This window comes from Rhinopithecus bieti, unplaced genomic scaffold, assembly GCF_001698545.2.
Source record: "Rhinopithecus bieti isolate Rb0 unplaced genomic scaffold, ASM169854v2 scaffold_2205, whole genome shotgun sequence".
Lineage (NCBI taxonomy): Eukaryota > Metazoa > Chordata > Mammalia > Primates > Cercopithecidae > Rhinopithecus > Rhinopithecus bieti.
Window position 1 is genome coordinate 1,436,232 of NW_016803673.1, and position 12,238 is coordinate 1,448,469.

The 12,238-nt window shown below is 61.4% G+C and overlaps 1 protein-coding gene across 3 annotated transcripts in view; it reads right to left on the reverse strand.

Moving 5' to 3' along the window:
* RXRA (retinoid X receptor alpha) overlaps window positions 1-12,238 on the reverse strand; it is a 70,344-nt gene that overhangs the window by 33,602 nt on the left and 24,504 nt on the right. For 2 of the 3 annotated variants that reach the window (XM_017848857.1, XM_017848867.1), the window contains exon 2: window positions 6,172-6,422. In XM_017848857.1, the coding sequence (XP_017704346.1) occupies window positions 6,172-6,422 (251 nt within the window). Of the gene's footprint in view, window positions 1-590; window positions 1,652-6,171; window positions 6,423-12,238 lie in introns of those variants that run through there. The other variant, XM_017848876.1, reaches the window with a different exon arrangement.

The following is a 12,238-nucleotide window of genomic DNA, read 5'->3' on the forward strand; positions in this document are numbered from 1 at the left end:
CCCTGCAGCAAGGATGGCGCAGCCATACCCCCGACTTCACACACAGACACCGAGGCTAGAAAGGGTCGTGCCCCCCACCCGCCACGCTGCTCCGGAGCAGGAGGGCCACTGTGCGTGCTGAGCGAGGCCAGCAGAGGCTGCAGCAACCTCAGGACTCGCCCACAGCAGACCCCAGGCCTCTGTGGAAAAGGACCCCGTGGCAACCCCCCAACACATGGGCGGTCCCTGCTTGCACCCCCCGTCCACTGCCCACCTAAATGAGAGCTGCCTCTCATTACTGAGCCCCTGGCAGTGCCCAGCCCTGCTGGGTGCCCCCGGACACTCCATGAGGCAGGCACTCTGGGGGGTCCCAACCCACAGATGAGGACGCCAAGGCCCAGTCCCCAGGACGGAGGAGGGCTGGGGACCCTCCAAGAACCACACATGTACCCCACCACACCGCAGGGCAGGGGTTCTGGTCACATGACACAGGAGAGGGGAGTGGACACCCCCAGGCATCGGATGGCACGACACCACTGGCCTCTCCGCACACCCCTCCGCCCCACCCGCCAGCCCGCACGCTGCCGCCCGGGCAAGCGTGGGAAACTCACCCGGTCACCCTGGTAACAGCTGCAGCGTGCAGTGACACAGCAGTTTTGGTTCCGCTGCCTCCACCCAGCTCTGCAGTCAGTGCAGAGGACCCACAGGCGCTTCCCGCTGCATCCTGCCAGCCAGCCCGGCTGCGCACAGCACTGAGCGCTCGGCCAGGCAGCCCCCAGCCTCCACTTCTGCAAACCCCTGCCACCGCTTGTGCGCAGGAAGCTCCCCTCCTTCCTTCCTCAGGCCTCCAAATCCCATCCCCCCTTCTCACGGGACAGGAAGAGTTTGAGGCTCAATGCAAGCAAAGCAAAAACCACCCCAAAGCCTCCTTTCACACGGGCCTCGGTGCCTGGAATGAGTCTTCCAGCCCCAGTTTGTTCTGGCTTCTAAGTTCTTCCTCGGTCTGCCCAGGTGGGCTGTGAGGTTTTGCGAGGATGCTTGGTCCCTGCAGGCCTCATGTGGGCTGCAAGAGGCCAGGAGGTCCCCTGTGACAACTCAGCACAGTGGGGGTGCCAGAGTGGGGGCTCCAGTCACCGAAGAACCGGGTGGCCACCGTGTGACTCGCCAAATACCCAGCGTTCACGTCCACAGGCACCAGGTGCGCTTCTCAGAGAAGGGAGGGAACTGAAGGGGCAAGAGAAGGCCCCAGATGTTTGCTGAGGGGCACGGTGACTGGGCTTTGCACCCACACTTGCCACTCCCTGCATGGAAAACCCTGGGGGCCCCAGATGCAGAGGCTGTGGCTCAGGGATGTCAGGGGCTGGCCAAGGTCACACATGGTCCCCCCACTCTGCGGAAGGCGAAAAGTGAAGCCCCTGGAGGGACAGAGCTCGCCCAAACTAAGTGCCCAGCTGGCCCTGCCCCGTGCTGGGCTCCGGGAGGCACCAGGGGACAAGGCCCTGCCCGGCCCTCCGGGGCTCACTGGTCTAGTCGCTGTCTCGCTTGGAGGCACTGGAGGCCCCAGAGGTGGATCCCTGGCTCCGGATTCTGCCTGCCTCCTCCGTTCTCGTGGGACACTGAGAAAATTATTTAATCACCGTGAGCCTGAGTTTCCTCATCTGCAAAACTGGAACAACATTAGTGCCTACTTCTTTTCTTTTTCTTTTTTTCCAAAACAGGGTCTCACTCTGTCGCCCACGCTGGAGTACAGTGGCACAATCATAGTCACTGCAGCCTCAAATTGCTGGGTCCAATCAATCCTCCTGCTTCAGCCTCCTGAGTAGCTGGGATTACAAGTGCATGCCACTGCACTCAGCTATTTTTTTTTTTTTTATAGCGGTGGGGTCTCAACTATGTTGCCCAGGCTTGTCTCCAACTCCTAGGCTCAAGCAATCCTCCCACTTCAGCCTCTCGAAGTGCTGGGATGACAGGCGTGAGCCACCGCGCCCAGCCAGTGCCTCTCAGAGCCGATGTGAAGGTAACTGAGTCGCTCCCTGCAGCAGGGCTCAGAGCAGAGCTGGCAGACAACTCGCTGTCTTACAGGAAGGCTGGCGGCTACAGTGGGGACTCAAGCCTCCTGGAGGAGATGAGCCAGGGACTGGGAGGAAGAAAGGGGTGTCCCAGGCAGGAGGGCCCCCAAGCCAGTGTTCAGAGGTGGGGAAGCAAAGGGCTTGTTTGCAAAAAAGAAAGAAGCAGGTAGAGTCAGGGTGGGATTAGGTCAGAGCAGGGGCAGCAAAGCCATCCATAAGCAGGAAGTGTTGGGCACCCTCGCTGTGTGCCCTACCTAGCACTGGGGAGGCACCGAGGCATGTGAGCAGGGGATCCTTGGGCCAGAGGCTGAGGGAGCACAGGCCATGACTCTGCAGGTCCAGGTTGCTAGGAAGCACAAAGCAAAGGAACTCACGCACTTCCTCTTCTAGGTTGCCCCAGAACACCTAGGGTGGGTAGGGATCCACCTGCTGCCTCCCGGCCCCCCATCTGCAGTCCCTCGGGCCTAGCACCTGCCCTGGGTAAACTGAGGGAGCGCCAGAGCAGCCCTGGCCAGGAAAGGGACTCCAGGCAGGACAGAATGGTAGACGGTCACCCTCCCTCTCAGTGTCACGGCCAAGCCAGGTCCCGTGCTGAACTCAGGGTGCATCCCTGGCTCCCCTAGACCTCAGGGAGATCAGAGGCTCTGGCTAGCCCAATGAGCCCAGGGCCCGGTGAGCCCCTGCATGTCTGAGAAGAGTGGAGCCCGGGCTGAGGTGCCCATCCTGGCTGCAGGCCCTGAGGCCACCCACCTTGCCTCTCTGGGCTCACCTAGAAGATGGTCTAGGCTGCAGAAGCGAGGCTGTGCCAGGACGGGGAGGCCAGGCACGCATTCTTCCACCCTTCCAGCCCCAGGCTGCTGGGCCTCAGGTTGGCTTACAGCCCCTGGAGCGCAGCACAGGGCCACTGCCGGGGTCTGCTTTGGTCTGTCCCTCCCCCAGTGGTCTCCACAGCCCCCCCAGCTATCCAGGGTCTCCTCCCACACTCTCTGCTCCAGCTCCCCAGAGAGCCAGGCCGTCATTGTTGCTTTGCTGGAGCCTCAGGACTCCATGCACGGCCAGGGTGGGGGCCATTCCATTTCCCCTTTCAGATCCTTGGCACTTATTTCAGTTCCCGCCGCCTCAATGCCCCACCCAGGTCTCCTGCCCGTCTCTTGGCTCTCTCCTCACAGCCACCACACCCTTCCTTCCTGAGCCCCTGCAGGGTCTCTCCACCAGCCCTGACTTGGGAAAGGCCCACTCTGCGCCAGGAGCAGGCCCAGTGCTGGGCCTCATCTGTCCAACAAGGCAGGAGCAAACCAGCTCCTCCGCACACTCCCCTCTGACCTCAGTCCCTGGTGGGTGGGCGCCGGTGCTGCCCTGCTTCCGACCCCATGAAGCCCGCTCAGCGTCCACCCTCCCTGTGCACCATCACAGGCCCACAGGCCCCCGGCAGGCGCTGCTGCCAGGAGGCTTTGCTGGAGCTCAGAGGCCTTGACACCAAGTCCAGCTCCAGGCTGGGCACTCAGAAGTGCTCTGTGTGGAAGCTGGCGCTGACTCACTCCGCCAATACCCGCGACGTGCCCAGGTGCACCGGCTGCAGCCAGGCAGGCTCTGGGACGCTGTGGGGAATGTCCCCCAGTGAGAACCTCCAGACCAGGGAAGAGACTTGGGACAGCTCGGGGGCCAGGCAGCTGCGGTCTGGCCTGGCTCTACCCAAGCCCCCCCAGACTCCTATTTCCCTGCCAGGAGGGGTCAAGTGGCCTGGACGCGGCCACGTGGAAGGCCCTTCCTGCCATGGATTTGAGCAGGCAGAAGGCAGTGCCTGGCAGAATGCCTGGCCCTCCCCAACAGCAGCTGAAGTCAGAGAATCTCTCTGACTCCAGCGACTCTGACTTTGCGGTTGTGGTTTTGGGGCTAGGAGTGGGGGCACATCCCTCCTGAAGCCCTACTCACACTCCCACGAATGTGAGGAACCCCAGGGTTCCAAGACAAACTGCTGAAGCCTCGAAGCTGGACTCAACCCCCAGGAAAGGAGCTATGGGTTCTGGGGAACCAGGGCCAAGTCAAGCATGGGCCTCAGACCACGGCAAACTAACTGTGGGTGAGACCCACAGCCCAACGGCAGACCGACGCCAACGGCGGCCGGGCAGGGAACGTCTGGGGCAACCTGCGTCTGCTCCTCACCCACACCTACCCCGGGGGCCCTCGCCAGTGTCAAGGGGACCTGCACCACTCACTCCCAAGCAACTTGGCTTCGACAAGCCTCTACTTTGTGCCAGGAGCTGGCTGTACAGGAAACAACAGAGAACGGCCCAGAAGCAGCGCTGAAAAGCCTCCTCACCTAGTGCTGCCCATCCCCTCCCCGAGAAGGGCTCAACAGTGCCGAGGACACCAGGCAGCCCTGAGAATTCTGGGAGCACCACTGCTACCCGCAGGGGGTAACCTACTGTGCAACAGACCCCTTGGGGTCCAGGGCAGGCGGCAGACCTGGGAGGACCTAGCAAGGGGCATCCTGGGTCCCTGGGACCCAGCAGGTGCTGGCCAGTGAGCCAAGGGACAGGCGGAAGCCAAGTCTTCATCACCCTCTCGCCACAGGGCACCGTGCCGCCAGCAAGAGCAGGGGCAGGGCTGGTGTGCTAAAAATAACATGACCAGGCCTCCCTCGTGCCAGCACCTTGGGCCTGCTGCCTGCTTTCGGAAGGCCAGGTGATATGAGAGGGACACGGACAGAGGCCCCAGGTCTTCTGCACACATCCCCCAGAGCAGAGGGGCTTTGATGGGGTTGGCCCAGAAAGCCAGCAAGATTCTCCAGGGAAAAGGAGCTCGGGAGGTCAAGACCGGCTCTAAACAGGCCTGGGTGGATGGGCGGTAGGCCGGCTCCAGACCCCAACCACAGCCCAGTCCTAGGCCAGGAACAGTCCTGGGCTGCCTGGGAGGTGGCATGGGGGCCTGGGGCTAGGTGACCATCTGCTGCCTCCTGGCCCCCTCACGTGCAATCCCTTGGGCCTAGTGCCTGCCCTAGGTAAACTGAGGCAGGGCAGCAGGGGGCTTGGGAGTCCACAGGACACATGTGGCACTGTCAGCTGTATGTGGGCAGAGGAGCTGCTAGGGCGAGTCCCACCCTGGTGGGCTGTCCTGAGACGGCACCAAAACTCTGCCATGGAGCCTTCAGCTACTAGGGACAAAGGATGAAACCCAAACACAGAAATTCAGAGCAGAAGGAGCACCCCTGCTCATCTGGGGAGCCCCTGGAGAGGGAGGGCCGAGTGGGAGTCCAGGAGGTTCCGGCCGGCCAGGTGGAAATCCACAAGCAACCACCGGGAGCCAGGGGAGGAGGCCCAGCCTCGCCCTCCACCCTCACAGATGGGACACCCCAGGGCTGGGCACAACTCCACGAGAGACACTCGGGGTAAGAAGGAAGAAGGGAAGCACGGACCAGGTCTCCAAGTTCCCCATGATAAGACCCGGGCTATGCCAGGCTCTGCCAGGAACCAGCCCTTCCTGATTCAGAAACAGCCCGAAGGGCCAGGCTGAGCTGGAGAAGCGACTGAGCAAACTTCAACTGTGGAAAAGCTCCCAACACCCCACAGAGGGCCAGGCGCCCACAAAGCCATGGGGGAGCCAAGACCACAGAGCACCGCTGCCACACCCAGCCACTGCAGGTCCCAGGGCCAGCATCCCTGAGCGGGGTGCAGCTGCCCTGAGCCCGAACACGCCTTCCCTGCGGGCCCTTTGGCCAGCGTGTGAGCGGAGACTTCAGGGGAGGACCTGGGCTGTGTGGCCACACGCTTCTGGGGAAGCAGGCTTAGGCTTGAGGGAGGCCACAGCCTCTCTCTGCTGAGCCCCCCAGTCATGGGAACAAGGAGTCCTGCGTCCCCCAGCATGGGAGGGGGCCACGTGGGCAGAGAACCAGCTGCAATGCACCTCGGCTGATGATCCAAAGGCCCAGGCTCAGCAGTCAGCCCGACCTGGACTCAAACCCCCCATGGCACGCTGCTCCCCGAGGCTCTGTATACCCTGCGTCAAGCCAGGAGATCACAGCACCTACCTCCCAGAGGCCTCAAGATGAGGCGGCTGCCCTGCAGTTGAAGCCACAGCCCCACCCCCAGGCCCACCCCTCCCCTTGCCCCAGCCCCGCACTCACCTGGGGGCTGCCAGTGCTGAAGCCCAGGGTGGGCGTGGTGGGCACCGACATGGAGTGGGGGCCCATGGGGGAGCTGATGACCGAGAAGGGCGGGCCCATGCCATTGATGGGGGAGCTCAGGGTGCTGATGGGAGAGTGCAACTGCCCTGGGGAGCCGATGCCAGGCCCCAGGGACGGGTGCAGCGAGGGCGCAGCCATGGAGCCTCGCCCCGTCGGGGAGGTGAGGGAGGAGTTCACCTGGGTGGAGAAATCTGCAAGACAAGAAGCCGCAGGAGAGTGGTCAGCGCAGGTGATGCCGGGCCTCACCAGGTACCTGCCTCCCCAGCTACAGACGCACCCACGGGAAGACCCCAGCACCCTCAGGTGGCCCCGTTGGTCTCGACAGCTCACTGACGCAAACTCACACTTACTAGGGGCCAGGCGTGCCCAGAGCTCCCCTCCAAGGCACTGTTCTGCGCCTGACCCTGGCTTTAGGCTGGGCCTGCGGCAGATGCAGGAAGAACCTGCTGTGAGTGAGCCCCAGGATGCCTGCCTGGGTCGCTCCAACCCTCAGCACTCCAGGCCCCTCCACCTGGGAAAGCAGAGGGAGGAGGGGCTGGTGGGCGGGACTAGAACACACAGAACACAGTCAGTCAGCCCCTCTGCCCATCTCCACAGGGACTCAAGGTGAAGGTCTGGGAATAATCACGAAAGGCATAAAGGCTGGTGTCTCCGAGAACCTGCCGTGTAGCAGGACCTGGTCAGTGCCGAGTGTGGGTGAATTCGTGGATCTGGGAGGTCCGCAGTGAGCACTGTGATTCTCCCATTTTACAGATGCGGGAAGCCAGGCCCCAAGTACTCAGAGCTGCCTGTGGCCAAGCCAGGACTGGCAGCGCCTACTGACCCACTGCCATGTCTGTGGCCCTAACCAGCAGGCCACACTGCCTGGGCCTGCTCAGGTGCCACAGCAGTGTTAGCCCGGGCAGCGGATGCTCAGGCCCCTGGCTCCACGCTCTGAGGTCTGCTTGAGGGGACCAGAGGGGAGGAATGGGGCACTTCCCGTGTGGGCGGTGGGCTGGACCTGCTGGGTGGCTTTGCGCCAGGCCTGAGTGTGTGCCAGGAGCAAGAGGGCAGCCCACAGAGGCCACAGGAGAGGCTGGGACCTCCCACACTCCCGCCTTTCATCTCGGATTTCAAAGCCCCGACCGTGCTTCAGGAGGTGCCCCCCACCCCGCACCCTGGAGGCTGGCACAGCGGAAAGGAGGCTCCTAGGTGGCGAATCCACTGCCCATGGGCCTGAGCAGACCACTGGGAAATGTCAGAGCCCAACCAAGGCAGCACAGACAGCAGCACGTGCCGGGAGCTGGAGGCACTGCCTGCCTGCCCCCACCCTGCCTCGGACGGGCTGGGCACATGGGGCAAACCACTCTCCCTCTCTGGGCCTCAGCCTTCCCATCTGCAGAATGGCCTCTCGGGCCCTCCGTGCCTTGACCTGTGGCAATCACAGGCACTTCTGAGGAGTCGCGCAGGACCATGAACACACAGAGTGGCTATGACTGAGCCCAAATGCTGCAGGTCAGGGGACACCCCTGGCTGCACCCCTCCACAGCCCCGGGAAGACTTCACCTCCCCGAGCCTCAGAGCAGCAGTGTCCAGGGCACTGGCCCACTCGCTGGGTGCCAGGCTAGAGCGAGAGGAAGCCCTGAGCCAGGCCTCTCACAGGCATCTGCCTCCTGTGCACCCTGCGTCTTGGGGGAACACGGCACGAGTTTTAGGGTGCCACCACCACCCGGCAGCATCGGGACTGGGGTCAGTCCTTACCCTATCCAAAGCCGGCACTCTTCCTATCGCACACAGCTCTGCTGCCCCCAGCAGCTGTCTAAGGCCAGCTCAGAGGCACCAGGAACACAGAGGCTCTGCCACCCTGTGCCCACCCCTGCTCAGGAGCATTTGCCCATTCCTGTCCAGTAGCCTCAGGCCTGCCCCACACACCTCCTCTTGCTTCCCTCCCAGGAAGCAAGGTACAAAAAGGAGGCCTGGACGCCAGATTCAGCCAGCACTGCCCAGATTCAGCCAGCACTGCCCAGATTCAGCCAGCACTGCCCAGATTCAGCCAGCACTGCCCAGATTCAGCCAGCACTGCATGGGCCTGGCTGTCACTAGTGCCCCATTGCACTCAGGGACAGACCCCACCAGCAAATGAGCCTTGCCTGACCCACTGGAAACCTTTATCATTCACAATATTGGGAATAAGTAAAAATGCAGACTTAAGGCATTCCAGACCCAGATATGGATGGCACCTACTGGCAAAGACGGGTACTGCAAACCAGCCCTATTAGTCATTAAACTCCTGGGAGGAGAACAGGCAGGACCCACATGTAGATGTCAAACATGTGCAGCCCAGAAGTCTCCACATCCAGAATCCCCAGGTTCAGAAGGCCAGAGAGAGAACAGCTAGGGACTGACAACAGAAGGCAGGCAAAAGAGTGTGTCCAAGACAGACAAACACAAAATCAGGTTGCTCACATAAGTCTATGAAATATCTGCATAACCTGATGTTACTGATTCCCACAACTCTCAGAGAAGCTACCATCACCGGCCTGTGACAGACAGGGAAACTGAGGCATGGAGAAAGTGTGAGATGAGAACTACCCCAAAGGCACACTCCCAGAAACCTGCAGCTGCCCCTAGGCCAGGCAACCACTACCATGCCCACCAGGGCACTGTGGGGACCCTGGGAATGCCACACAGCTGCCTCATCACAGCCCTGCCTCACCCACCTTCAGCTGACCCCTGCCAGAGGAAACTTGAGTCAGCTTCTTCCTTTACCAAGCCTCAGTTTCCTCATCTGTGAAATGCAGACAGGCACACCTACTCAGCAGTGAGTTCTGCTCGGCCCCAAGTCCACGCAGGCTGAGCCTGGACCCAGTCTGGGCCCTCCTTATCCAGGTCAATCCAGGGAAGCACTATGCTGACTTCAAGGCAGAAGGGACAAGAAAGCACGACTGTGCACAAATCAGCTTTGCAGGCATCTCTACCGGGGAACCCTGGGAGGAGGCCAGGCCATGCAGGGAGCCCAAACTTCAGCACTGCATTCAGAAGCCGGGCCTTGGAGTGGACCGACCTGAGGCCCCAGGCACTCCTGGGGAGGCCACCCACCTTTCTTCCTGGTCTCTGGGAAGAAGATGGGAATTTTAAGGCCATGGGAGAAGTCACTCCTGGATTCTTTCAGCTTCTCCACCCCACCCCCTGCTCCAGATGTAATCTGGGAAGACTGGGGAGTCAGGGGGACTCTGAATTGGAGGAGGGGACTGGAGGGTTTCTGAGACAGCCTTCCAGGCCACCTCAGGAGCTGAATTATTTAAGCCAGCTGCCCCTGGGCCCCGTTCCCAGCCCTTCCTGTTTACACAGACTCTGTCCACAGCAGACACCTTCCCAGAGCCTGGGTGACAATAGGCTGGGTGTGTTTTCTGGAATCCTCTGGAGAGAGATGCTTTTTGATCAGGAAGAGAATATTAAAAAAGAAGAGGCAAAAAATGCCTTGACATCCTCTACTCGCAGTGAAGCGCCCTGTGCATGTACATGCGGGCTCTGTCTCTTCCAGGCCATCTATCCGTCCCCACCCCTGATAAGTGGTGGCTCCCACAGGCGTTATTCTTAAAACATCCTACTATGGGGCCGGCGCGGTGGCTCACACCTGTAATCCCAGCACTTTGGGAGGCTGAGGCGGGTGGATCACCTGAGCTCAGGTGTCCGAGACTAGCCTGGCCAACATGGCAAAATCCCGTCTCTACTAAAAATACAAAAACTAGCCGGACATGGTGGCGCGTGCTTGTAATCCCAGCTACTTGGAAGGCTGAGACAGGAGAACAGCTTGAACCTGGGAGGCGGAGGTTGCGGTGAGCCAAGATCACGCCATCACACTCCAGCCTGGGCAACAAAAGCAAAACTCCATCTCAAAAAAAAAAAAAAATCCTACTTTGGACTTGCAGGGGCGCTTGTCACCAGCTGGTCTCCACTGGCTTCCATGACCCTCCAGGTTCACCCCCACACCACAGGGACAGCATCAGACACCCAGACCCAACCTGGGAGCCAGCAGACACACAACCCTCCCCGCTCAAGGGAGTGGCAGAGGGGCCTGAGTGGCAAAACTGAATGGCGGGATCCGGGAACCTCAGAACCTGAGCCGCACAGGGCCCCACAATCGCACAGCCTCACACCCCTTACACCCACCGTGCCCCCTTAGGGACCACAGGCAATCAATGTGACTCCGGACTCCAAGCAAGGAGGACTCAGGAAGCCCCAGGGACCTCCAGGGCTAAATGGAAGAGAAGAAAGCAGGTCCTGATCCCGGCAGGGGCAGTGTCCAGCAGCCCTACATGGGCCAAGGCGCCTCACACAGCTACTAGATTTTTATCCTGCACAGAGGAAGTGGTGAAGTGATCGCCCCCGCGGCACAAAACTGACTCTAAAGTGCAGATACCTGGAGGCTGGGAACAAAAGCCATGTACCAGAGATGAATGCCCTGGAATGCCCAGCACCCAGGGCAGGCACAGAGCAGCTCCCTGGGCCCTCAAATGGCAGATCCTGAGTATCGGGGGCTAAGCGGCAGGTTTAGTAACTTGAACTAAGGAATGTTCTTTGTCTTGACTGCTGCCTGGTAATGGCACAGGCTGCTCCCCGAGATGGTGAATTCCCACCACGGGTGTATGCAGGCACCACTCAGGACCCCAGGGACACTCACACCCCAGAGGGTCTGCTGGAAGTGGGAAGGGACGTCCCTGTTGACCAAAGTTCCTAAGCTGCACAGTTCCCTCCAGAACGCTCACCAGCACCAGGATGCTTCTGCTGCCTGGACCCCAGAGCAGGAAGCCTGGGGAACCCCCACCAACTCCCTTCCGGCCTCTGCCTGGAAGGCGGGGGAGGCAGAGGAGGTGGCAGGAAATGCCAGCCCGACTGTGGTTGGGGAGGGGGCGAGCCCTCAGGACTCCAGCCCCCTCCTGGGCAGCCAGGGAACCTCCGGCTCTTGGAGAGGGGAACTCAAGTCTCTATATCCCTTTGGAATCTGCAGGGCCAATCGTGGCAGGGTCTGAGCGGGCCACAGGCTGGGACCAAGGGATCAGGCCACCTGTTTAGATGAACAACAGAGGACACCCGGGCCATCCAATTCGGGGACCCAGGAAGCCCAGCAGAGGGAAGGACGGTGTTCCAGATGGGGGAGCGTGTGGTGGGGTCCTGTGGGCTCCATGGTGGGGCATCCAGGACGGTGCAGAGGGAGGGCAAGGTGCCCAGGATGGGGGAGGAGCTCGGCCTGCAGTGAGGAAGCCTACTTGGAAAACCAGCACCCAGATGAGAGCTGGTCCTCAGCCTGCCTGCTCCCGGTCCCTGCAACGTCCCTGCAACCCTGTGCCACCTGCCTGGGGACCCCCCCCGGAACTGAAACCCCGTGGCAAGCAGCTAGCGAGCCCTCAGAGCTTCCTGGATCGCCCTCCTCCAGCCCCCACCTCCGGAAGTACTGCTTCCCCCGGCCGCCCAGGGGAGGGAGAAGGGCAGCGCTGGCGGGGACTGGGATGAGGACGTGGCAGGGACCACGGCGCGTCAAGGTTTGGGGGAAGCTGAAGGTGGTTAGTGTAGGAGGAAGAGGAAGGAAGTGTCCGCAAGCCCCAGAGGGTGAGGGGCCCTGAGGAACCAGGGTGGGGCGGGCAGCCGTGCCCAACACAGGAGGTGCCGGCCATGGTGAGAACGGGTCTCTGCTTACCCTTGGGCCCACAGGACCCACTACTCCCTGATGGACAGACCCTAGGCTACCCCTTAACCTAGATGAGCCTCAGTTTCCTCTTCCGTAAAATGGGCATGCCAACAGCAGAGGCTGTTGAAGATGGGCCCTATGGGCCCTTGGCAGGATGGGCTCTCCACACCTGCTGTGCATCTGTTTCCCGCCTCCCCGCAGAGGCAGGCAAAGACTCAGGCCTGTCACCTCCAGCCCCAGGAGCATGGCCCACTCGCGGCCTCCAGGCCAGGTGTCAGCTTACAGCTCAGGTGGCCCAGGCTGGAATTTCAGCTCTTCTGAGGTTACCCTGCCCTTTCC